General features: G+C 45.4%; 1 protein-coding gene across 1 annotated transcript in view; it reads left to right on the forward strand.

The window, feature by feature from the left end:
- The window catches only part of NUFIP2 (nuclear FMR1 interacting protein 2), a 66,446-nt gene extending 39,621 nt beyond the window's left edge, over positions 1-26,825 (forward strand). The window contains exons 2-4 of the mRNA XM_073565476.1: positions 7,395-9,062; positions 11,466-11,498; positions 25,340-26,825. Of these exons, the coding sequence (XP_073421577.1) occupies positions 7,395-9,062; positions 11,466-11,498; positions 25,340-25,392 (1,754 nt within the window). The 3' untranslated portion in view covers positions 25,393-26,825. The remainder of the gene's footprint in view (positions 1-7,394; positions 9,063-11,465; positions 11,499-25,339) is intronic.
- The last annotated feature ends 279 nt before the right edge of the window (positions 26,826-27,104 follow it).

The following is a 27,104-nucleotide window of genomic DNA, read 5'->3' on the forward strand; positions in this document are numbered from 1 at the left end:
GTGTGTGTCTGTGTACACTGCAGAGGGGGAGCGGGCTGTAGTGTGTGTGTACACTGCAGAGGGGGTGCGGGCTGTAATGTGTGTGTGTGTGTGTACACTGCAGAGGGGGTGCGGGCTGTAATGTGTGTGTGTGTGTGTGTGTGTGTACACTGCAGAGGGGGAGCGGGCTGTAGTGTGTGTGTACACTGCAGAGGGGGTGCGGGCTGTAATGTGTGTGTGTGTACACTGCAGAGGGGGTGCGGGCTGTAATGTGTGTGTGTGTGTGTACACTGCAGAGGGGGAGCGGGCTGTAGTGTGTGTGTGTGTGTGTACACTGCAGAGGGGGTGCGGGCTGTAATGTGTGTGTGTGTGTGTGTACACTGCAGAGGGGGTGCGAGCTGTAGTGTGTGTGTGTGTGTGTGTACACTGCAGAGGGGGTGAGGGCTGTAATGTGTGTGTGTGTACACTGCAGAGGGGGTGCGAGCTGTATGTGTGTGTGTACACTGCAGAGGGGGTGCGGGCTGTAGTGTGTGTGTGTGTGTGTACACTGCAGAGGGGGTGCGGGCTGTAATGTGTGTGTGTGTACACTGCAGAGGGGGTGCGGGCTGTAATGTGTGTGTGTGTACACTGCAGAGGGGGTGCAGGCTGTAGTGTGTGTGTGTACACTGCAGAGGGGGTGAGGGCTGTAATGTATGTGTGTGTGTGTGTGTGTACACTGCAGAGGGGGTGCGAGCTGTAGTGTGTGTGTGTGTGTACACTGCAGAGGGGGTGCGAGCTGTAGTGTGTGTGTGTGTGTACACTGCAGAGGGGGTGCGGGCTGTAGAGTGAGTGTGTGTGTGTGTGTACACTGCAGAGGGGGTGCGGGCTGTAATGTGTCTGTGTGTGTACACTGCAGAGGGGGTGCGGGCTGTAATGTGTCTGTGTGTGTACACTGCAGAGGGGGTGCGGGCTGTAATGTGTCTGTGTGTGTACACTGCAGAGGGGGTGCGGGCTGTAGTGTGTGTGTGTGTGTGTGTGTACACTGCAGAGGGGGTGTGGGCTGTAATGTGTGTGTGTGTGTGTACACTGCAGAGGGGGTGCGGGCTGTAGTGTGTGTGTACACTGCAGAGGGGGTGCGAGCTGTAGTGTGTGTGTGTGTACACTGCAGAGGGGGTGCGAGCTGTAGTGTGTGTGTGTGTACACTGCAGAGGGGGTGCGAGCTGTAGTGTGTGTGTGTGTACACTGCAGAGGGGGTGCGGGCTGTAGTGTGTGTGTGTGTGTGTGTGTGTACACTGCAGAGGGGGTGCGGGCTGTAGTGTGTGTGTGTACACTGCAGAGGGGGTGCGGGCTGTAGTGTGTGTGTGTACACTGCAGAGGGGGTGCGGGCTGTAGTGTGTGTGTGTGTACACTGCAGAGGGGGTGAGGGCTGTAATGTGTGTGTGTGTGTGTACACTGCAGAGGGGGTGCGAGCTGTGTGTGTGTGTGTGTGTACACTGCAGAGGGGGTGCGAGCTGTAGTGTGTGTGTGTGTGTACACTGCAGAGGGGGTGCGAGCTGTAGTGTGTGTGTGTGTGTACACTGCAGAGGGGGTGCGGGCTGTAGTGTGTGTGTGTGTACACTGCAGAGGGGGTGCGGGCTGTAGTGTGTGTGTGTGTGTGTACACTGCAGAGGGGGTGCGGGCTGTAGTGTGTGTGTGTACACTGCAGAGGGGGTGCGGGCTGTAGTGTGTGTGTGTACACTGCAGAGGGGGTGCGGGCTGTAGTGTGTGTGTGTGTACACTGCAGAGGGGGTGCGGGCTGTAGTGTGCGTGTGTATACTGCAGAGGGGGTGCGGGCTGTAATGTGTCTGTGTGTACACTGCAGAGGGGGAGCGGGCTGTAATGTGTCTGTGTGTACACTGCAGAGGGGGTGCGGGCTGTAGTGTGTGTGTGTGTGTGTGTGTGGACACTGCAGAGGGGGTGTGGGCTGTAGTGTGTGTGTACGCTGCAGAGGTATGTGTAAATATATAATGTCTTAAATATTAGGTGTGAGGTATATAATAGATATCTGTGTGTGTATGTTCTCTCCTTGTGTGAGTTTCCTCGCACTTCCTAAAGACATACTGATAGGGAATTTACACTGAGCTTCAATGTGGACAGTGATGAGTGGCTGGAAAGTGCAGTGAATTACGCCAGATATATATATATATATATATATATAACATTTCATTTCAGAAGTTTGTGTGCATATAGTATGATTCTTTGAGGTAAAAGATTGTTTAAAAATAGGAAATGTTTTACCTTACAAAAAGAATCACCTGTAATCCCCTGCTGTTTATTTTTTTAAGTGATGCAATCTTGCTTGACCATCCATGCTTTTATTCATAGTAGATAGGTAAAAAACTTACATTCTATTATATATTTTAACTATATTTGTTATTAATTAATCCTTGAAATCAAATCATTTTTAAGTCTATGAGAGGGCCTAAAGGGAAAAAGGGGGGGATCCCTAAAATCTTGATTTACTCCCTTTAACGCACAAGAAAAAATTTCTGCGTCCTTTAATTCCTTTGTTACATGTGACGTACTATCCCGTTCACGGTACCCCGGCCCGTATGACCGGGGACGGGATAGTAAGTCACCGCGATCAGCTGCGCTCATGGGGGGAGCGCCGCTGATCGTGGCCAGGTGTCAGCTGATTATCACAGCTGACACCTGGCACTATGTGCCAGGGGCCGTCACGGACCGCCCCGGCGCATTAACCCCTGGCACACTGCGATCAAACATGATCGCAGTGTACCGGGAGCACAGGGAAGAAACGCGCAGGGAGGGGGCTCCCTCCCTGCTTCCCTGAGACCCCTGGAGCAGTGCAATGTGATCTCGCTGTTCCGAGGGCCTCCTTCCTTGCAAGGAGGCGGCTTCCTCAGTGCCCACTGAGAGCTGGTGCTAAGAAAGCCTGCAGCAGTGCCTGTCAGATCGCTGATCTGAGACTGCACTGCAAAGTGTCAATCAGCGATCTGACACTTTATTATATTGTCCCACACTGGGACAATATAATAAAGTTAAAAAAAGTGTAAAAATAATTATTAAAAAATTACAGTACACATTTAGTATCGCCGCGTCTGTAACGACCCGCCTTATAAAACTTTCCCACTAGGTAACCCCTTTAGTGAACCCCTAAAAAAAAAAAAAAAAAAATGCTTTATCACACCGCCGAACAAAAAAGTTCAATAGTGCGCGATGAAAAAGACTTCTATAAATAACCATGGTACCGCTGAAAACGTCATCTTGTCCCGCAAAAAACGAGCCGCCATACAGTGTCATCTGTTACCCTTGGGAAAATAAACATTTGGGGGCAAAAATATAATTTTTTTGGAAACAAAATGATTTTTTTATTTTTATGGCTCTACGTTATAAACCTCTGTGAAGCACTTGGGGGTTCAATGTGCTCACCACACATCTAGATAAGTTCCTTGGGGGGGCGGGGTCTTGTTACCAAAATGGGGTGACTTGTGGGGTGTTTCCACAGTTTAGGCACATCAGGGGCTCTCCAAACGCAACATGACACCCGCAGACCATTCCATCAAAGTCTGCATTTCAAAACGTCACTACTTCTTTCCGAGCCCCAATGTGTGCTCATACAGTAGTTTTCTCCCACATATGGGGCGTCAGCGTACTCAGGACAAATTGCACAACAACTTTTGGGGTCCAATTTCTCCTATTACCTTTGGGAAAATTAAAAAAAAAAATTGGGGACTAAAAGATCTTGTTTGTGGAAAAAATGATTTTTATATTTTCACGCCCGTGCGTTATAAACTTCTGTGAAGCACTTGGGGGTTCAAAGTGCTCACCACACATCTAGATAAGTTCCTTGGGGGGTCTAGTTTCCAAAATGGGGTCACTTGTGGGGAGATTCCACTGTTAAGGCACATCAGGGGCTCTCCAAATGCAACATGGCGCCCGATATCAGTTCCAACCAATTCTGCGTCAAACGGTGCTCCTTCCGTTCTGAGCTCTGCCGTGCGCCAAGACAGTGTTTTACCCCCACATATGGGGTATCGGCGTACTCAGGACAAATTGCACAATAACTTTTGGGGTCCTGTTTCCCTTGGGAAAACAAAAATTGGTGGTGAAAAGATCATTTTTGTGGAAAAAAATGATTTTTTAATTGTACGGCTGTACGTTTATAAACTTCTGTGAAGCTCTTGGGGCTTCAAAGTTCTCACCACATATCTAGATAAGTTCCTTGGGGGGGGGGGGGGTGTCTAATTTCCAAAATGGGGTCACTTGTGGAGGGGTTTCCACAGTTTAGGCACATCAGGGGTTCTCCAAACGTGACATGGCGTCCAATCTCAATTCCAGCCAATTTTGCGTTGAAAAAGTCAAATCGCGCTTCTTCCCTTCTGAGCTCTGCCATGCGCCGAAACAGTGGTTCCCCCCACACACACACACACATCGGGTATCGGTGTACTCAGGACAAATTGCACAACTTTTATGGTCCTATTTTTCCTGTTACCCTTGGTAAAATAAAAAAAAAAATTGGACCTCAAGTAATTTTTTTGTGGGGAAAAAAGGTTAAATGTTCATTTTTTTCTTTTTTTTTTTTTTAAACATTCAAAAAATTCCTGTGAAGCACCTGAAGGGTTAATAAACTTCTTGAATGTGGTTTTGAGCAGTTTTTAGAATGGTGTCACTTTTGGGTATTTTCTATCATATAGACCCCTCAAAGTGACTTCAAATGTGATGTGGTCCCTAAAAATAAAATGGTGTTGTAAAAATGAGAAATCGCTGGTCAACTTTTAACCCTTATAACTTCCTAACAAAAAGAAATTTTGGTTACAAAATTGTGCTGATGTAAAGTAAACATGTGGGAAATGTTACTTATTAAGTTTTTTGTGTGCCATTTCTGTGATTTAAGGGCATAAAAATTCAAAGTTGGAAAATTGCGAAATTTTCATAATTTTTGCCAAATTTCCATTTTTTTCACAAATAAACGCAAGTTATAGGAATGAAATTTAACCACTAACATGAAGTACAATATGTCACGAAAAAACAATGTCAGATTCACTGGGATCCATAGAAGCGTTCCTGAGTTATTTAACCTCATAAAGGGACAGTGGTCAGAATTGTAAAAATTGGCCCGGTCATGAACGTGCAAACCACCCTTGGGGGTAAAGGGGTTAAAGTTTGTCCAGTACTCAAACAGTCCCGACGCAATCACTAGTTTTCCTCAATGTTAAATAATTCCAGCTGTGTAATGCTGCCATGGACTTGTGGATTTGCTGTGCTGGGCGTTAGAAATTACTGACTGGCCACCCTTTATTTGGGACCGTAATGACACTATCTTTTGAGACTCTGCTTTCTTAAATATGAAAGAACTGACAGTCGGGAACTCGGAGATCTTATTATTCAGTGTGATGTTTGCCATGCTTCATGTTCTTTTTTTAATGGGGTTTTGTGATTACAGCACTTTATAATATATGATCTGATAAGCCGTGCCTTAAAGGGAACTTGTCATCTGATTAATGACATGGGCAGCGTGAATCTCACTGGCTGGGTTATTAGTCATGTGGGTTTTAGGGCTCATTCTGACATCAGTGATTTAAAATCGTATGCAAAAAAATGTCCTGTGTTTCATCGGAGTTTGGGCGATGTCCGTTTTTACCATAAACTTGAATTGGTGACTCTGATCCAACAATTGGATCAATATTGGAGGAGTGGGAAAAAATTTGGCATGTGAACTATCCTATAGATTATTCTACGTGTGAGTGCCATCCATGAACAATACAGCCTTTGTACGTGGAAAAACTAATTTGAAAGAGCTTTCCCTCTGAAACGATGCTGCCATCTTTCAGAGGAAGCCTGCTGAGGACCATGAAACTCAAACAAGTTGCCTGTAGCATGTATCCTTTGGCTTTCCCTGATCCCCCTGACTGACCGGTTTCTCCTTTTACACATACGTTTCAGTCTAGAGGGGCTAGGGAGTGACAAGGAACAGCCTCGGACAATTCATCTGAGATGACTGCTTCACTAAGCGTAAAGTGCCGCAGAGTAAGGCTACGTTCACACATCCGTGTGTCATGTCCTGTCCAAATGCTGTCTAGTTTCATTAGGCCATACACATCAGTTTTAGAAACTGGTCCGAGAGACTCTGAGCAGGTCGTATTCTCATGAGTGTTGCGGATCACATTTTGCTGTTAATGTGTATACAGATTCTTGAGACCCGGATGGAACAAGATATGCAGACTTTGTATATCTTCTGAGTTTTTCCTAATTTGATCTGTTTAACTGATTAAGAGTTAATGGATTAAAAAAAGTTCACTTTCTGTTCCAGTAGGAAATTTATGCAACTAAAAAGCATCTAGGATTACACCTAAGAAAAAGGGCAGTTTCTCTCGGATAGTAACACCTGGCTGTTTGAGTGTAGCTAAGACATGCATGGTAGTGTCTGATTCGTGCAGTATGTTGTACCAGTCAAGAAGTCCTAACTAGTGATGAGCGAACATGCTCTGATGAGGAGTTATCTGAGCATGCTTATGTGCTAGCCGAGCGTCTTCAGCGTTCTCAAATACTATGCTCGAGTCTCTGCAGCTACATGTCTCGCAGCTTTTCGACAGCTGCAACACATGCATGGATGTCCTCTTTGTTAGGCAATGCATGCATGTGTTGCGGCAGCCGGGATACATGCACACGCGGGGATTTACTCGTTTTTCAAGCACACCGAAGACACTCGGTTAGCACTCGAGCATGCTCCATAACACCTTATCCGAGCACGTTCCCTCATCACTAGTCCTAACTATGCACACCCGGCTAAGAACTCTTATTTTCTTTTTAATGGATTGAGGAGAATAAATAACTACCAGACCCTTCATCCAAAGTATTAAGCATGTTCTGTGGCATATACCCTCAGGACATTTGAGAGACTTCTATGCACATTAGGGCGGGGTCAGACTTGCGAGAACCTCGGATGAGTCTCACTCATCAATACCCCGGCACTGCCGCCGGCACTCGGGACCGGAGCGTGCAGCTTCATAGAAATACATGCAGCTGAACGCTCCTATCAAAGTGCTGGTGGCAGCGCCTGGTATTGACATGCGAGACTCGTCCGAGTTTCTCGCATGTCTGACCCCGGCCTTAGTCAGACGATCCTCATGAAATTGGCAGGTCTGCTTGGATAAAAGTCAATGTGTGCGGAAGGAGGGTCACCAGAATTGAGGCACAGCTGCAGAGTTTTTCTTCTACACATTTATAGTCAGGAGATGTTCTTTTATCATGTAGATGCTTGGTGGTGGTCTTATCCTTCCGATTCTCACCGGTTGTTAGGTCTTGGCATACTTTAGCGGTATGGTAGTGTTAACATGACAGCAGTGCTCGTTCTTTTACCTTTGTAATGAGATGGTGAGAATTTCTGGATGTTGTAATTTCTGTTTCATAATAATTTTTTTTTTTTCTTCCTTTAGTACATGGAGAGCTAAATGGTACTACAGGAAACCGCAAGACCCTGGGTTTTGACAAATCTGCAAACCAGACTGCCTCCAGAATTCCCAACGGTAGCCAGCAAGGCCCTGCAGAAATTGGCACCAATTCCAAGCACCTAGCAAAGACTATTAACTTTGGAAAGGCAAACAACAAACCTAAAACTTTGCTTCATAAAAACAGTATGGACAAACAGAATGAGAAATCTTATGAAAGCAAACCTAGGGATATCAAATGCACAGACAAAGGGGAGATTCACAATGGTTTGCTGTCTAACAGCTCTGGTTTTATTACTAACGGCTATGTAGGCAAAGGTGCTGAGAACGATGGCAGCGGTTCCGAGAGTGGATATGCCACAGCTAACAAAAGGAAAGCCAAGTTCACGATCACCAAGCCTATCGAGAACTCCAGCTTTTTGAGTGGCAAAATGTCAGACGTTGAAACAAAACTGGATTCTGAAAATTTAAAGCCAGATTTGTTTGCAGATCAGAAAACAATATCTCGGGCAGATAACGGGAAAGCCACTTGGAAAAGTGAACCTTCAGCCACGGGCATCGGTCGGAGTAAATTAAGCACCGGAGATATTCCGAGGAAGAACTCTGATGGCAAACCCGTTGTAGGGAAGAAGTTTGATGACCGGCCCAAGGGGAAGGCATCTCCAATTAGCTCCACTAAGGAGGACTCTTGGACATTGTTTAAACCCCCTCCTGTTTTCCCTGTTGATAACAGTAGTGCTAAAATAGTTCCCAAAATTAGTTATGCAAGTAAAGTTAAAGAGAACCTCAATAAAGCAGCCCAGAACAACACAACTTCTCCCTCACCCCTCTCCTTCTCCTGTCAAAGTGGGGAAATGACCTCATCAAACTGTGTGTCCCAGGTTCCCATGTCCGCCATGAAGTCTGTATCTACAATTAATTTTGCCAATGGACCCCTTTTAGTAGGAGCTGATGGGGGTTTTATGGCTACTGCTGCTAGTACTGTTTCACACACACTGCCTGGGGGAGTAGAGCCTTTGCCCACCGAATCCTCTTCTGCCTCTACAAACCCCTCTGAACAAAAGAAATCTGGCCTTTTTACTTATCCTTCAAATATGCAACATGCCCTGCCAGATGCTTTGCAGGCAGACCAGTCTGGACAGTCCAATCAGCAAAGCTTGGGAGACATTTTCCAGAACCAGTGGGGTTTGTCTTTTATAAATGAACCAAGTGCCGGCCCTGAGGCTGGAACCAATAAGCCAGACACTGGACAGATGGTTTGGGAACACCCAACCCCTCCTGTTTCACAGGGTGCTGAAACTGTTCCCTCAGGAAATGTGCGCCCTGTTTTTCCCAAGGCCTACGAGCTGGAGAAACGGACTAGCCCTCAAATTCCAGATGGTACCACACTGAAAGCAGCTCATGCTTCTGGAGTAGATGGAGGTGCATTATCCTTAGAAACCCTGCATATAGGGGAACTGCTAAAGCCAGAAGCTGCTAGCCAGGGTTTGATAGTGTTTCAAGCCAGGGTCTGTGAAAGCGAAGAAATTCCTCAGACCTTCCTGAAAAACACTTTACAGACCTCCGCCAAAGATAAGAGGTACCATGGAGATCTTGACTGCAAAGATACCTGGGGTTCTTTTGACCTGAGGGCTGCTATAATCTATCACACTAAAGGTAAAGGTCCTATGTAATTTATGAGGAAAAATGAAGTTTAGTATTCGGCATCAGGCACACTCAGTGATGGCAATAAATGCCTAAATTATGGTTGATTCTGCCAGTTTTAGGAGGGATTTAAAATTTCTGTGGACCATTCCTCAGACCAACACAATAAGATGTGTGTGACCAACACAATAAGATGTGTGTGCCTGGTTTATATTTTGTGATCCATATCTTGATTGCATGTATATGAAGTGCTGGAAATGTATATATTTTCCTGAAAGCATAGGCAGAATGCTCCTTACCTAATATTCCTATAAACTTCAGTAGAAGAGTCAGCAGGCGCTCCCATTTATGTACATGAAATATCCTTTTATAATGGAGTGGAGAGCGAGTCCTCCTGACTTACATTCTGCTAATGTGCATGTGTTTTTAAGGTATTGGTTTAGTCCCTTGTAGTAGTTACCTCTCGCTGTGGTTTGCCTCCAGGAGAAATATGGGATCTGGCATGTGTAAATCTACTAAACTCAAGCCTTTTCTTGCACGCTTGCTGTGAGATGAGTTTGTGGCCATCACAATAAATGGTCTATATGAGCATTTTCAGGCTGAAATCACAAGTACAGTTCTTGTGGACACTTTTGTTCTAAGGCAATGTTTCTCAATGTCCTGTCCTCACCGCCCCCAACAGATCATGTTTCCGGGATTTCCTTAGTATTGCACAGTTTCTGATGTCTTGATTTATTATTCCATCACCTTTGCAATACTGGGGAAATCCTAAAAACATGATCTGTTGACGGCCATGAGGACTGGAGTTTGGGAAACACTGATCTAAGGAAAGGAGTAGATCCAAAAAGAAGTATAAAGAAAAGACAATTTTTTTTTTCTAATATGGTCATAGAAAGTGCATGTTGTTCCAGGGGTTAAGTGTAACCAGACTTTTGAGGGTTTTTTTTTTTTTTTTTTTTGTTTCATTCCCCTTATTTTGTGGCCTAGTAAATGTCCTTCAGTCTCACGAGCTGGAACCCCACTGATTACCCAAAACACTGAGCATGAGTGTGCAGCTCCTGCCTAATCGTTTGCAGAGCAGTGTAAGGACCCATAGACTTTCTATTGCATTCACATGCTGCTCCCTATATGATCTTTGGAGCTGAATGCTTCTGCCTCTTGAGCTGAAGGCTTCTGAGCAGTCTTAGTGATGGGTGGGAATTTCAAAGACCCGCAACCTTCGATAATGGCTTATCTATGACTTTTTAGTTGATGGTCCATCCTTAGGCTGTCATAAATATCTGATCAGTTGGGGTGCGACACCCGGTGCCCCTGCCAATCTCCTGCTCCCGGCAGGGGCTGGATGTTCACCGTTGCAGAGCTGAACAGCTTGGTTAACTGGATAGTGGCAGTGAGTAGGTACTGCACATCTTCCCACTGATCAAATCCATAGTGGCATGACTGTGCTGTGCAGCTCCACAACTGAGCACATCTGCTCAGCACTGAGAACAGATGTTTGGTGGGGTGCCAGATTTCGCTCAACTCACGATCAGATATTGATGATCTGTCCTAAGGATAATTTATTTCTATATCTCCAACATACTCCACAGCACTTTACATTTTAGATAATGCCTTTAAAGGCCCTACAAAATATAAAAAATTGGGCGTGTGGACATCACATTCCTTAATAACAAGCGGCACCAGTTTTGCTGGAGTCAGGACTCCTTGTACTACGTGGTTGGCCATTCATCTGAGCTCTGTGTACTACTATATTTTCTCTGCAGTGATATGGATTTCCCAATGAAAATCTGTTTAGCGGGATACATTTTAAAGAGACTATTCCTTACAGGGGTTTCTGGGTTTTCACCTGACACGAATAGCTTATTTTAGGAAGACAAAATGTTTTAATTAATGTACACAGATGTATAACTTAAACCATCCCAAAAATAACCTTTGAACAAGTTCAGCTCTTTGCAGAAGGTTTACTTTCAGACATGATGGAAAGGAAGTTATTTCTTTAAAGGTGTTGTCTACTACGTTGGTACATAATAAGGTAAAATAATAGCAGATACAATCGCCTCGATGCTGGCGCCGATCCAGCCGTGTCAGCTCCTGATTTCCCGGGCTTTGTGTGACATTGTCACGTGAGCCATGCTGTCAATCAGTGTCTGCTTCACTCTCACTTCTTCATACAAAAAAGGACACTCATTTGAAGTGAGCGTGCCACTGTTGACGCTTTTTTTTTTTTTTTTTTGCCCAAAGTTTTTTTTTATTACATTAACCTGTTATCAGGATGCTTCTTCCCTGAAACAGATCAGCCCAAGTTGTATATAAGAATATTGTGTTTTCAGAGAACCAGATTATTGTACGTTTCCAATGTGGTTTCTATCCAGAATTCTCCATGATCTTAACATCTTCTTTCTCCTCTGTTAACAGAAATGGAATCTATTTTGAACTTGCAAAAACAAGGTAAGCTGAAACCTAAAGGTATTGGGCTGGCATTTACTTACCTTGACTAAACAAGTACCTTATCTGTTTCTTTCATGTTCTTGTAATCATTAACATGGCCCAGGCCCACTCCTAGCACTGGGCTGTTTATGAAGGCCATTGTTACATTGACACGGTGACCCCTGCTGTTCATAGCATCTTGTAATGGGTAAAGGGTATCTGTCTTAAAAGATCAACTCCCATTCTCCTAAAACCACACACAAATGGGCATGCGTATTTTTGAAATCTAAATCCACCGTCGCCTTCGTATCTTTTTGTTGCTGCTTTCTCAAGTAATTGGCGTTTTCTTTCACATGTGAATATGGTGGCAAGTGCTCTGGGCATGCCACAGCACTTAACAAGCCACGGTCTCCCCGCTCACCACCAGCCTCTTGCTTCATCGATTGCTTACTGTCTGTTATCGCCTGGCGTCACACACAGGGCTATGGAGTCGGTAAGCCAAACCTGCGACTCCGACTCCTCAATTTCCCTTACACCGACTCCACGACTCCGACTCCCACATATATTGCTTATATTTAAGTGAAATATTTATTGTAGTACAATGTGAACATCAGACATTAAATCATTTTTATGATACAATAATCAAGATATTTAGATAGAACATAATATATATTTATTGGAATACAACTTTAGAACACAAACTAATAAAATGTAAATATGTAATACACTATGTAATATCGCTTACATATATACAGTACAGACCAACAGTTTGGACACGCCTCATTCAAAGAGTTTTCTTTATTTTCATGACTATGAAAATTGTAGATTCATTCTGAAGGCATCAAAACTATGAATTAACACATGTGGAATTATATAATTAACAAAAATGTGTGAAACAACTGAAAACAGGTCTTATATTCTAGGTTCTTCAAAGTAGCCACCTTTTGCTTTGATTACTGCTTTGCACACTCTTGGCATTCTCTTGATGAGCTTCAAGAGGTAGTCACCGGAAATGCTTAGCACTTGTTGGCCCTTCACTCTGCGGTCCAGCTCACCCCAAACCATCTCGATAGGGTTCAGGTCTGGTGACTGTAGAGGCCAGGTTATCTGGCATATCACCCCATCACTCTCCCTCTTGGTCAAATAGCCCTTACACAGCCTGGAGGTGTGTTTGGGGTCATTGTCCTGTTGAAAAATAAATAATGGTCCAACTAAACGCAAACCGGATGGAATAGCATGCTGCTGCAAGATGCTGTGGTAGCCATGCTGGTTCAGTACGCCTTCAATTTTGAATAAATCCCCAACAGTGTCACCAGCAAAGCACCACCCCACACCATCACACCTCCTCCATGCTTCACGGTGGGAACCAGGCATGTAGAGTCCATCCGTTCACCTTTTCTGCGTCGCACAAAGACTTGGTGGTTGGAACCAAAGATCTCAAATTTGGACTCCTCAGACCAAAGCACAGATTTCCACTGGTCTAGTGTCCATTCCTTCTGTTCTTTAGCCCAAGCAAGTCTCTTCTGCTTGTTGCCTGTCCTTAGCAGTGGTTTCCTAGCAGCTATTTTACTATGAAGGCCTGCTGCACAAAGTCTCCTCTTAACAGTTGTTGTAGAGATGTGTCTGCTGCTAGAACTCTGTGTGGCATTGACCTGGTCTCTAATCTGAGCTGCTGTTAACCTGCGATTTCTGAGGCTTGTGACTAGGATGAACTTATCCTCCGCAGCAGAGGTGACTCTTGGTCTTCCTTTCCTGGGGCGGTCCTCATGTGAGCCAGTTTCTTTGTAGAGCTTGATGGTTTTTGCCACTGTCCTTGGGGACACTTTCAAAGTTTTTCCCAAATTTTCGGACTAACTGACCTTCATTTCTTAAAGTAATGATGGCCACTCGTTTTTCTTTACTTAGCTGCTTTTTTCTTGCCATAATACAAATTCTAACAGTCTATTCAGTAGGGCTATCAGCAGTGTATCCACCAGACTTCACAGCACAACTGATGGTCCCAACCCCATTTATAAGGCGAGAAATCCCACTTATTAAACCTGACAGGGCACACCTGTGAAGTGAAAATCATTTCCGGTGACTACCTCTTGAAGCGCATCAAGAGAATGCCAAGAGTGTGCAAAGCAGTAATCAAAGCAAAAGGTGGCTACTTTGAAGAACCTAGAATATTAGACATACAGTATTTTCAGTTGTTTCACACTTTTTTGCTAATTATATAATTCCACATGTGTTAATTCATAGTTTTGATGCCTTCAGAGTGAATCTACAATCTTCATAGTCATGAAAATAAAGAAAACGCTTTGAATGAGGTGTGTCCAAACTTTTGGTCTGTAATAGAGATATATTTATTTATATATATTTATATATATCTATCTGTGTGTGTGTGTGTGTGTGTGTGTGTGTGTGTGTGTATATATATATATATATATATATATATATATATAATCTCTCTCATTATGACTTCTCTCAGCTAAGACAAAGCCTAGATCCTCAGGCTACATTCACACCATGGGCGAAGCCAGGATCAAACCTGGGGGGGGGCAGAACCTCATACTGTTCCGCAGACCCTCATACTGCACACCTCAGCTGCTGCAGAACCTCATACTGCACACCCCTACATTTGAAAATAAAGCCAGCACCTTAAGATGTGGTGATGAATGCAGTCTATTTATTCCAACTATCAATGTTGATGTGTTACTGAAGACGAGCAATGCCTGTCCTGGGCACATAATCGTGTGAAGATGGGAGGCGCCGGACAGAACTCCAGGGTGAGTATAATCTCTTTTTTTCTTCTCTTTCATGTTACATCGGGGCTTATCTACAGCATTACAGAATGCTGTAGATAAGTCCCTGATGGCGGTGCCGGCAGCTGATAGGGCTAAAATGGGGTGACAGATTCCCTTTAAGGATGAATTCAGATATCCATATGCAGCCGCAATGTCTGGATCGACCATGAGTCATCTGATCCAAACGAACAGCCTAAAGGGCCCGTCACAATAAGCGAGATCGCTAGCGCGTCACTGATTTTGCGACGCAGCAGCGATATTGCTAGCGATATCGCTATGTGTGATGCCTGGCTATCGCTGATCGCGCGAGAACGTCCTGGACCGTTTTTCGTCTGCTGCTTCCTGCTGGCGCCGACGAGCGACGCGTGGACGCGGGCGGGAGGACGTCTTCATCGCTGCGTCTGACAGGTAAGTAACGACCGCCGACTACTGCTACGTCGCTGGTGAGATCTGCCTGTTTGGCAGCTCACTATCGACCATTTAGCGATGCACCAGCGATCCTGACCGGGTCATATCGTTGTCGGGATTGCTGGTGCATCGCTAAATCTGACGGGACCCTTAAGCTGGAGTCACACATGGCGACTTACCAGCGATCCCGACAACGATATCAATGTCAGGATCGCTGGTAAGTCGCTATGTGATCGCTGGTGAGCTGTCAGACAGCTTCACCAGCGATTAGCACAGCGACGCCGCGCGCACGGCATCGCTGTGTTCGTTAGCGCTGATGAAATATTCATGTCAAAAATAGAATTAAAATAAAAAATATTGTTCTCACCTTCCGACGTCCCGCGCAGCATTCCGGCCTCTCTCCACGCTCCGGTCCCAGTAATCCTTTGCGAGAATTACCGCGATGACGTCCGTTCTCGCGGGATCGTGAAGTCTCGCTGTCATTCTTACAAAGGATTACTGGGACCGGGAGCGTGGAGAGAGGCGGGAAGACTGCGCGGGACGCCGGAAGGTGAGAATAACAATATTTTTTATTATTTTACATCTGATCGCTGGTCTCCCGCCTGTCACACGCAGCGATGCGTGCTGGCCAGCGGGAGATCAGCGACGAAAAAAATGTCCAGAGGTTTCTTGCAGCGATACCGGCAGGGGGGCTGATCGCTGTCACACACCGCGATCTCGCTGGTGAGATCGCTGTTGTGTCACAAAAGCGAGATTGCTATGTGTGACGGGGCCCTAAGTCTGTGTGCTACCCGGCTTTCATTCTTTTTGGTACAGATAAGATATGGACAGATAGATATGGATAAATGGATAGATAGAGCAGATTTCTAATCTGCTTTTGCTATTGAAAACATCTATGAGCTCAAAAACCTTTCAGGTGATGTGGTTTTTAAAAATCTGATCTGCTTTTGCAGCTGAAAAACGTATCCTCAAAACGCAGGAAAAATGCTGTGTGTGACACATGCCTTAGAACAGCCATTTATAGGACATTTCATAACTTTCCCAAATTCCTATGAAAAAATATTCAGCACATTCTGCATTTAACTACTTTACCCAATTTATTATATATTTTATCAGTCGGTCCATTTTTACCGACTCCACCAAAATGAGCACCGACTCCACAGCCCTGGTCACACAGACAGAGCGCTATCAAACTAAAGAGGCTGGTTCTGGGCGCAGAGCTTTAAAGGGAATCTGTCACCCTTTTGGCTTGCAGCTGCCGGCATAAACATCAGGGGCTTATTTACAGCTGTCTGTAATGCTGTAGATAAGCCTCTGATGTAACCTGAAAGATAAGAAAAACGAGTTAGATTATCCCCCCCCGAATGGGCGGTCCGGTCCGGTGGACGTTGCGATCCGGTCCGACACCTCCCTTCTTCATGTGATGACGTCCTCTTCTCCTGTCCTGTAATGGCTGCGGCGTTGAGGGCAGAGCAGAATTCTGCAGTGCGCAGGCGTCGGACCTCTCCCGACGCCTGCGCGCTGCAGGACTCTGCTCTGCCCTCAACAGGGCAGAGCAGTGCGCTTGCGCTGCAGCCATTACAGGGCGGGAGAAGAGGACGTCATCACATGAAGAAGGGAGGCGTCGGACCGGACCGCCCACCCCGGTGAGTATAATCTAACTCGTTTTCTTTATCGCCTTATTGGGGGACACAATACCATGGGGTGTATGCTGCTGCTGCTGCTAGGAGGCTGACACTATGCAAAACAAGAACATTAGCTCCTCCCCGGCAGTATACACCCACCGACAGGCACTAGGCACCTCAGTTTGTGCTTAGTGTCTGTAGGAGGCGGACCGGGATCTTCCCAGATCCGCAATTAACCTTTTCTTCCTTTAGGTGTTCTAGTGTGAACTTTTTAATTCTCTTGTCTTTTAATTTGCAGATTCAAGTCGGGAAACAGGGTGAAAATTCACTCTGATTTCCCATATCAGGCGGCTGAGCGAGCAGTGTGGTGATCCCACATCGCAACTCTCAGTGCGCTGGCAGGACTTTGTCCCATATCACCTCCGGGTGCTATGGGATGCGGACAGGTGGCTGGTCCTTGCCAAAAATCCCCCTCCTCACCCCTCTCTCGGGACAGGGCTGAGAGGAAGACGGCGATCGCAAGATTCCCCTCGCCATCAAGAGGTTAATGCCGTCTTCTGCAGAAAGCGGGTACAGAGGACAGCGGCCACTACCCTAGTGAGAGGCCCCTGTGGTCTTCCTCTTCAGGGACTTCAGGTAGGTGCCTGAACGATCCCTCCAGCCCGCAGCATCCCCAAAAGGCACATTGGTGGGTAACTGGACATCACCAGGATTTGAATTTCCCGCCCCTCACCTGCCTGTCGGGCGCCGCTGTCACCAGCCGCGCGCCTCTCCACTCATATTACAAGGCTGAATACAGGGGTTTTTTCTCTCCCTGTTTTCATAGCTGGCCATGTTTTCCCACAGCTCTCCTGCGCGCCAGTACCTCCATTACAGGGACTTTCTCTTCTCCTCCTGGTCGTTTTAATCACGGGGCTGCGGCGCTGCTTTTTACTTTCACTTTCACTTTGTTGCCCGCTCTCGGAGCGCCGCCTCCTCTTTCTGAGCGCGCTTTCCTCGCGCCTTTTTTAGCCCATCACAGGGCTCCTCATCCCCTTCCTTCATCTCTGCTCCAATTGCGGCTCAGCCGCTAAGCTCCGCCCACCGCTCCTCATCAGGCATATCCTGCTTTCTGCGCTGCTTGGGGGACACTTCAGCGTTTCTGCTGCTCGCCGGAACTAGGTAGGCTCTGCTCTATGCAGAGATATTAGCCCTCCTCCGCAGTTCTTTCCCCAATTTCCGCGGACATTCAGCGCAGTTTTCCTTATGCCCAACCCTGCAGGGGATCTCTGTTTCAGGCCCACCGCTACTCATTACGCCTGTGCGCGCTGTAAAAGGAAGTGGGCTTCAGGTCAGCCATCTCCTTTCTGCCCGTCCTGCAGCTATGTCGGCCTCTCAGGAGCACACAGATCCCCGTGATGGGGGCACTTCTCCTCTCCCAGAATGGGCCGTAGACATGTCTCAGTCGGTATCCGATCTGACCAAAGTTTCTCAGTCCCTGGTCCAGGTCCTAGAACGTTTGCCTCAGCTATCTTTCTTCGCAGGGGCATCTTAACGGCAGCTCCCCAGGACGAGCTGGCAGATCTGGCAGATCAAATTAATCACGCGGGTAAATACCTTTTAGCCGCCTCCTTAGATGCGGCCGGTTGTGTAGCTAGGGCTAACAGCAATATAGTAGCTGTACGCCGAGTTCTCTGGCTAAAGTCATGGAATGCGGATACCACCTCAAAAAAGTCGCTCACCAATCTGCCCTTCCATGGTTCTAGGCTCTTTGGGGCCAGACTGGATCAAATAATTTCCGATGCCACTGGGGGTAAAAGTACTTCTCTCCCCCAGTCTCGACCAAGACGCTTCTTTAATAGAAAGGGCTTTAGGCCCTTTCGTCCGTTCTCGTCCACAGAGAGATCTGTCCAGCAAGAGCGTCCTTCCGCTTCTAGGGAGCGAGAGCAGAAGAAACCTTCTTACAAGCCCGCTCCCCGCTGGAGATCTAGAGGACAATACTCCAGGTCCTCAGGTGCCCGTTCCGGTAGGTTTGCCTCCAAGTGATGGGGCACCCCCACCTGGAAATTTTTCCAGGGTGGGAGGCAGACTTTCCTTTTTCGTGGACGCTTGGCTGTCGGTTGTCGACGACGCTTGGGTCAGAGAAATCATCGCATCCGGTTACAAGATCGAATTTTCTTCCCCGCCAGACAGGCGTTTTTTCCTTTCTCGTCCGCCAAGACAACGGTCCCACATTCCAGGATTCTTTCAGGCCGTCTCCTCCCTTCTTTCCGCCGGAGTGATTGTTCCCGTTCCCTGGACCTCAAGTTGCTCAATCGCCACGTGAAGATTCTTCACTTCAAAATGGAGTCTCTTCGATCGGTGATAGCCTCAATGGAGCCTGGAGAATTTCTCTGTTCTGTGAACATACGGGATGCCTATCTTCACATCCCTGTTTGCTTGCAGCATCAGAAATATCTCAGGTTTGCGATTCAGGACGATCATTACCAGTTCACGGCTCTCCCTTTCGGCCTAGCCTCCGCTCCCCGTGTTTTCACGAAAGTGATGGCGACGGTCATGGCCATCCTTCGATCCAGAGGGATTCTCATCATTCCTTATCTGGACGATCTCTTAATCAAGGGCTCGTCCCGTCAAGACTGTCTCCTAAGTCTTCAGATAACCCTGGATACTCTCGACCGTCTCGGATGGTTAGTCAACAAAGAAAAGTCCGTCCTCAGCCCCACTCAGCGTCTGACCTTTTTTAGGCATGGAGTTCGACACGAACCTGGCCAGGGTGTTTCTTCCGAGGGAAAAATTTGCGGCTCTGTTCAAAGGGATTCGAGCCCTCAAACGGCCGACTCCCATTCCCCTTCGATTCTGCATGAAAGTTCTGGGGAAGATGGTAGCTTCCTTGGAAGCAGTGCCCTTTGCACAGTTTCACCTTCGTCCTCTTCAGCTGTCCCTCCTTTCAGCCTGGGACAAGACGACGAGGTCCTTAGACCGGCCAATTCTTCTCCCTCTCAAAGTGAGGCAATCCCTCACTTGGTGGACGATGTCTTCATCAGTCCTCCAAGGGAGGTCCTTCCTCCCGCTTCGGTGGCAAGTCATCACCACCGATGCCAGCCTCCTGGGTTGGGGAGCGGTTTTTCATCAGAGGATGGCTCAAGGACACTGGAACCCTCAGGAAGCTCTTCTTCCTATCAATCTGCTCGAGATCAGAGCAATCTTTCTGGCCCTTCTTCGCTGGCAACCCCTTCTCGTCGGCAAGCCGATCCGCATTCAGTCGGACAACGCCACGGCTGTGGCGTACATAAACCATCAGGACGGCACGCGCAGCCACCAAGTCATGTCAGAAGTGGCCAGGATTCTGCGCTGGGCGGAACGTTACGTCCCAGCAATCTCCGCCGTTCACATTCCAGGGGTGGAAAACTGGGCAGCCGACTTTCTGAGTCGTCAAGGCCTAGCGTCAGGCGAATGGTCTCTCCATCCCTCAGTCTTCGATCAGATATGCAAGCGCTGGGGTTCTCCGGACGTCGACCTCATGGCATCTCGGATGAACCACAAAGTTCCACCCTTCGTAGCCAGGTCCAGGGACCCTCTAGCCATCGCTTGCGACACCCTAGTAATTCCGTGGTCCCAGTTCCAACTCCCTTATCTTTTTCCACCTCTTGCCTTGATCCCAAGAGTGGTCAAGAAGATAAAATCGGAAGGCGTTCCAGTAATTCTTGTGGCTCCAGACTGGCCGAGACGGCCTTGGTATGCGGAACTGGTGAACATGCTCGCGGACGTTCCCTGGAGACTTCCAGTCCGTCCGGATCTTCTCTCGCAAGGCCCCCTTTACCACGAGAATTCTCGGTCTCTGAATTTAACGGCATGGCCGTTGAGGCCGCAATCCTAAGAGAATCAGGTTTTTCCAACCAGGTGATTCAGACGATGATCAAAGCTAGGAAGCCAGCCTCTTCCCGCATTTACCACAGGTGTTGGAAGGCTTTTTTCCGCTGGTGCGACGATAAAAAAGTTTTTCCAATGGCCTTTTCTATTCAGTCCATACTGGGTTTTCTCCAGTCTGGCTTTGATTCGGGTCTGTCTCTCAGCACCCTGAAGGGCCAGGTTTCTGCCTTGTCTATCCTCTTTCAAAGAGAGCTCGCTTCCTTCCCGCAGGTTAAGACGTTCCTCCAAGGAGCCGCTCATGTGGCTCCTCCTCATCATTCACCAATAGAACCGTGGGATCTCAATCTCGTTCTTGGCGCTCTCCAAAAGGCGCCGTTTGAACCCATCCAGGACATTCCTTTTGTCGCTTCTGTCATGGAAGGTGACCTTTTTGTTCGCCATTACATCCATCAGAAGAGTTTGAGTTAGCGGCCTTGTCATGCCGTTCTCCTTATCTGGTGCTCCATCAGGATAAAGTCGTTCTCAGGCCTGTTCCTTCCTTCCTGCCAAAGGTGGTTTCCTCCTTTCACATCAACGAGGATATCGTTCTTCCATCGTTTTGTCCAGCTCCTTCTCACCCTCTTGAGAGGTCACTCCACAAGCTGGATGTTGTTAGAGCCTTGAGTGTCTACCTCGCTAGGACCGCTTCACTTCGTCAATCCGATTCATTGCTGGTCATCTCTGAAGGTCACAGGAAAGGGCTTCCGGCATCCAAATCCACGATCGCTCGCTGGATTCGTTCTACCATTCAGGAAGCATACCGACTTCAGGAAAGACGGCCCCCTCCGGGAGTGAGAGCTCACTCCACCCGGGCTGTGGCAGCTTCGTGGGCCGTTCGACACCAGGCTTCGGCTCTGCAACTTTGCAGGGCCGCGACCTGGTCATCCTTGCACACATTTGCGAGGTTCTACAGGGTTCATACCCAGGCCTCGTCTGATGCAGTTGTTGGTAGGAAGGTTCTGCAGGCGGCGGTGGCGCACCGGCCGACCTAAGCCTTTGCTGTTCCTTCGTTCCTTGTTGCTGTTCCCGCCCTTGGGACTGCTTTGTAACGTCCCATGGTATTCTGTGTCCCCCAATAAGGCGATAAAGAAAGATGGATTTTTGGTTCTTACCATAAAATCTCTTTCTTGGAGCCTTCACTGGGGGACACAGCACCCTCCCTGTTTAAATTGTACCGTGTTGGGTCTTTGAGTCCCCTGTTGGGTTGGTACATATGTTTAGAGAGTTTCCGTTGCTTCTCCTACTGCTTTTGCACCAACTGAGGTGCCTAGTGCCTGTCGGTGGGTGTATACTGCCGGGGAGGATCTAATGTTCTTGTTTTGCATAGTGTCAGCCTCCTAGCAGCAGCAGCAGCATACACACCATGGTATTCTGTGTCCCCCAATGAAGGCTCCAAGAAAGAGATTTTACGGTAAGAACCAAAAATCCATCTTTTCTTATCTTTCAGGTTACATCGGAGGCTTATCTGCAGCATTACAGAATGCTGTAAATAAGCCCCCGATGTCTATGCCTGCAGCTGCAAGCCGTAAAAAAGGTGACAGATTCCCTTTAAGTGCTTTATCATGTCTTGAGCAGTTGATGCATCATTTCTGTAAGTATAAAAGCACTATTTACTTGAGAAAGCAAGAAAAGATTCAAAGTTGTCAATGGATTTACATTTAATATATATCTTTTAATTACAAGTTATTTTCTGATTGTAAAATTAGTACGGCAATCTTGCAATTTCCACTGATTTCTGTTGATAGACGCCTTCTTCCTGTCCTTTCTGGAAAAGTTTTCAGCAGTCTCCTCCTCTTCAGAGGCAGGATTACACTGACTGGCAACGCCTCTACATACAGCTGATAACACAGGATCCACCAATCACAGTAGGCCATGTCACAGCTCCTTCCAATTCCCACTTTGCGTACTCGCATTAGATGCTTCATCTTAAAAGATCGGGTCGGAGTCTGACCAGTGTGGCTAATATGGTGCATGTGGAAATCCTGAAATGGGAAATTAGTCTACATAAACCCCATTGACTGGTGTGAAAATTGCAAGATTTCTATTTTTTATTTTTAATACTGATTTATGATATAAGAAAATAAAACTAAATTTAACAAACAAAAACTTTTTTTTATTTTAAGCGATGATTTGATCTCAGACTCTGGTTCAAAATGGACTTGTTTTCATTCATTTATTCATTTTACCCCCTTATATAGCGCCATTAATTCTACAGCGCTTTACAGACATTATCGGTCACTTTTTCTGCAAAAAAGTTATGTGAACTGGCCCATAGTCTTCAATAGTTCACTTGTTCTAGCCATGAAATTATTGGATCAAACGTGATTTATGACATCCAAATGAGGCTGAAAGTAGAACTCAATGTCAGGCTGGTTAATGCCACATGCACACGCTCTTTTAGCGTTTGTGTTGAGCATGTCTGTTTTTCATCTTAACTGGAGTTTGTGTGAACCTTTTGGCAGGACTTGGTCAATTGGACATGTCTGTAATCTCTGAGAAGCACCGCCTACCTCCCGGCATGTGTGGCTCTTCATTAGACTAGCCAGCCCGGTGGGATGTCACATCTTCATCTTGCCACATTGCGCCATGCTGGCTGATCAAAAGAAGAGCTGCTAATGCCGGGAGGTGGAAGGTGACTTATAAGGTCTCTTGACCATTGGCCACAAATCTTCCACATGGCTGATGGACCGCGTCCTGGGCACTGATCTAGGGAACTTGTCTGATTGGCATATCTTGAGTCGAAAGGAATTTTTACCTATGTATGGGACAATGGGCATCTGCCTCATAAGGTTTTTTACTTCCTCAGGAACGTATTAGGCTATGTGCACATGCTGCGGATCCACTGCGGATTTGGCCTCTGCGGATCCGCAGCAGTTCTGCAGACAACGTACAGTACAATGTAAGTCTATGTGATTTACAATCTGCTGTGCACATGCTGCGGATTTTCAACTGCGGAAAAGCTGTGGTTTTGAATCCGCAGAAAGAATTGACATGTTAATTCTGTCTGCGGATTCCGCTGCGGTTTGCCACCTATTCCATTGTCCAGATGTCAAACCGCAGGGGAAAACCGCAGGTCATTTTACCTGCGGATCTGCAAATACAAATCCGCGGGTGAATCCGCAGCGTGTGCACATAGCCTTAGGCTATAGGCCAAAAAAGGTAAAGTTAAATCCTCTTAACAAATAATCTAAAATAGAGCAATAAAATAGAGATGCAAAAGATACTGCCTACTAGGGTAGTATACCTATACTTGAATAGACCAGTGTCATTATACAAAGCCTATCTTGTAGACCATAGTAATCAAAAAATGTGCTAGGAAAATAATCCCAAACACAATAGCTTTTAAACCAAAGACTAAATACAACCAAAAATATGTAAAATTGTTTAAATCAACTGTCATGAATCTGGGTGGCTGATTAAATAAGAAATTCTTTGCAATACTATTTAAACTTAATGCATAAAGGGAAGTATATAGGCAATGTATTTAAAGTCTACTTAATACTGATTTAAGCTGTAAGACATGTAAAATTGCTGGGCATGCAAGTGGGAATGCATGTCAATAAATGCGGTGCATAAAATAAAGTGCTGGTGCATTTAGTGTCTGAGGCCTACAGCAATATTGACAGACATCATTTGCATGTGAATCAAGAGGGCAGATGCCTCATGTGTAGCAGTAATTTAAATAGCAGCAGATAAAAGCAGCAGGATAATCAGTATAGGGTCCTGTGCATAAGTAAGCAAAGGTTATAAGACCTAGTCAGGCAGTGCAGATCCCCCACGCGTGTTTCTTCCCCCAGAAAGAAGCTGCACTGGGAAACATGCACTGCCTGACTAGGTCTTATAACCTATGCTAACCTATGCTCAGGTCACTTTACTGATTATCCTGCTGCTATTTAAATTGCTGCTGCACATGAGGCATCTACCTTCTTGATTCACATGCAAATGGCGTCTGTTCATATTGCTGTAGTCTTCATAGACACTATATGCACCAGCACTTCATTTTGTGTACCATATTTATTGACCTGCAGTCCCACTTGCATGACCAGCAATTCTATATATATAATATATATATATATCTTACAGCTTAAATCAGTATTAATAAGTAGCCTTTAAATACATTGCCTATATACTTACCTTTAAGCATTAAGTTTAAATAGAATTGCTAATCAGCCACCCAGATTCATGACACTTGATTTAAACATTATGTATTTTTGGCTGTATTTGAACTTTGGTTTAAAAGCTATTGTGTTTGGGATTATTTTCCTGGCAGATTTGCGATAACTATGGTCTACAAGATAGGCTTTGTATGATGACACTGGTCTATAGGTACACTACCCTAGTAGGCATTTAATTTTACCTTTTTGGCCCATGCTTCGTTGCTCTGTTTGGAATAGTTTATAATTTGGGAATTGCAATCGCCATGCCCTCTCAACCATGTATGATTAAACTCCCTGCCTCACCAGCCCTGTGTAACGTTAATCTGTTAAATAAATGCTTTAAAAAAGCCTTTATAATGTCCCTTTTTCCTATGCTAATGAGGGCTTTGAATAGTTGATGAGGTGTCAGTTGCCCAGACTAGTCAGCCCTCTTTGCATGTTATCATGCCGCCTGTGGGCGGGATAAATTTGCACAAGCCGGTCTCCTGAAAATCTAGCGCATGCGAACCCCTCATCTCGGAAGCATCAATGCATGTCTGAAGCCGGGTGTACTCTTCCCGGCTTCATGACCGGAAGCCATCTTCAGACCGTGCGCAGTGTGCTTCAAGCCAGGAAGTGTACACCCGCCTGTATAGAAGCATTGCCGCTGCTGAACCTAACAACCGCATGTTGTAGATTTGCCTGAACTGACGATGAGGCCGGCTCGTGCAAATATCACACCTACAGGGGCATGGTAACATGGAAAAAGAGCCGACTAGTCTGGAAACTGACGCCCAATCGACTGGCCAAGTAGTTGATGAATGAGTGATGTGTTTGGTTTCTTTTTGGGACGCTATTAGTAATTTCTATACTATACATTCTGTCACTGAATGCAGCAATGATAGTGAATGGGCCACATTGCAAGTGTGTGAATGCTGGGGGTCAGCAAACGAATGAAAGCACCGTACAATTTACTTGCTTTTAATTTTTTTTTTTTTTTTTTTTTTTTTTTTTCCCAGATCCCAGTAGGATAATCACATATAATGAAGCCATGGACCGCTCCGATCTCTGAGATTACTGCCAGGGGACTGCTGGCTTTTCTTTTCCGAAGTCATTTCATCAGTGCATGAGGGACATTATCTGGCTGTCATGCTCCTTTAAGAAAAAAGAAGATAAAAAAGAAAAAAAAAAATCGTGCAAGAAACCGAGGGGAGAGCAAGAACATAACAGAATCAAATCTTTGGATATATAATTATATAAATATATATATATATATACACGTATATATATTTTGTTTAGATAACTATGTATAGAAAAGTCTATCTATATAAATATCTATAAATATATAGTTATTTAAACAAATTTAAAATGAAAATATTATTAAAACTGTTTTGATCCCGTCAGGACCTGTAGCCTCCTTTCCTAGGAAGAAAATAAGAATTTTTGGTACATTTTTTTTTACTTTTTTTTTTTTCCCTTTTGTCATCACAAAAGACTAAAGTGCTGAAACGAGTACATAAGCTTTGTAGACACTCATATTAAGTGGCGATCACTTTGAAAAAGAGGAAAAAAAAATCATGCTTGTGTACTTATTTGCCAATGACGAGAGAGCACATAGTATCATTTTTGGGGTTGTCCAGACGGTCCCAGTCTTATTCCTCTACCTTCTATTTTGTTTTCTATTTTTTTCAAATGGCTTCTGTAGACAACACTTATCCCGGCTAAAACTATGAACACATTTTTTATGTTTGGGAATAACACTTTATATATCAGTTTTTGTTTTTTTTTTCTTTCTATTGCTTTTTTTTTCCTGTTTTTCTCTGTGACTTACAAATGAAAAACTCAAACAAACAACAACAACAAAAACGCAAGCTGTCTTAAATTCATTTTTGAGTTTTTTTTTTTTTATGAGAACTGGAGACAGATGCACTTTTCAATTCTGGATAATGAAAAAAAAAAAAAATCGGACAAGCAGGTTTCTTAATTTTGACCATTGCCGTTTGTGTCCCATCTATTGAAGACTAGAGAAGTTGCTTTAAAATTTAAAAATCAAAAGACAAAAAAAAAATATAAAAAAAGAAGAAAAAAAATAGTAAAACGCAAAAGAAAATTAATCTATTTAGGCATTTAATATATTGAAAAGATATATATAAAGAGTCAAATCTGTTCCCTGTTTGATGTCAATGTATGAAAGAGGGGAGCAAGCTGCGCGAGGCTGTTCTGGACTCCGGCTGCATCATCTCCTTGTGTGTTGCAAATTCCTGTCCGTTTGGGTATCCGCTTTTCCCTTGTGTTGGATGGAATATCGGCTGATTGCACATGAACATCCATGAAATCCTCCATGGCTCTGACAGGGGGTCTGATTACATATATATTTTTTAACTGTATGCTTCTAAAATGTTTATGGATTATTTTTTTCTTTAATAATTTTGAGTGCCCTTTGTGTATGAAGGACATTACTGGAAGCAGGACTTTAGCAATAAAGGTATTGACCCTTTCCATTAAGTGGGTGGCTTGCAATGCATTGGATGCTACCGGGAGGTTTGATGCAGTATGTAGGCACTCGTTGGGAGCGCCGCTCCTCGGTCGCTCACTTTTGCTTTGTCTTCAAGCAATGTCCTCCATGCTTGTATGCTTCGTTATGTATCACTCATGCAGAGCACACCGTGTTGGGCTTCTATGCAGGCAATAGTTGAGAGTGCCTCTGCAACAAAACAAATGTTATATAGAATCGAATGGTGCTATAAATATATATTTAGAATTCACAGGTGTTTTTTTTTGGGG

Source organism: Dendrobates tinctorius, unplaced genomic scaffold, assembly GCF_039654945.1.
Source record: "Dendrobates tinctorius isolate UK_male_01 unplaced genomic scaffold, ASM3965494v1 ptg000016l, whole genome shotgun sequence".
Taxonomy (NCBI): Eukaryota; Metazoa; Chordata; class Amphibia; order Anura; family Dendrobatidae; genus Dendrobates; species Dendrobates tinctorius.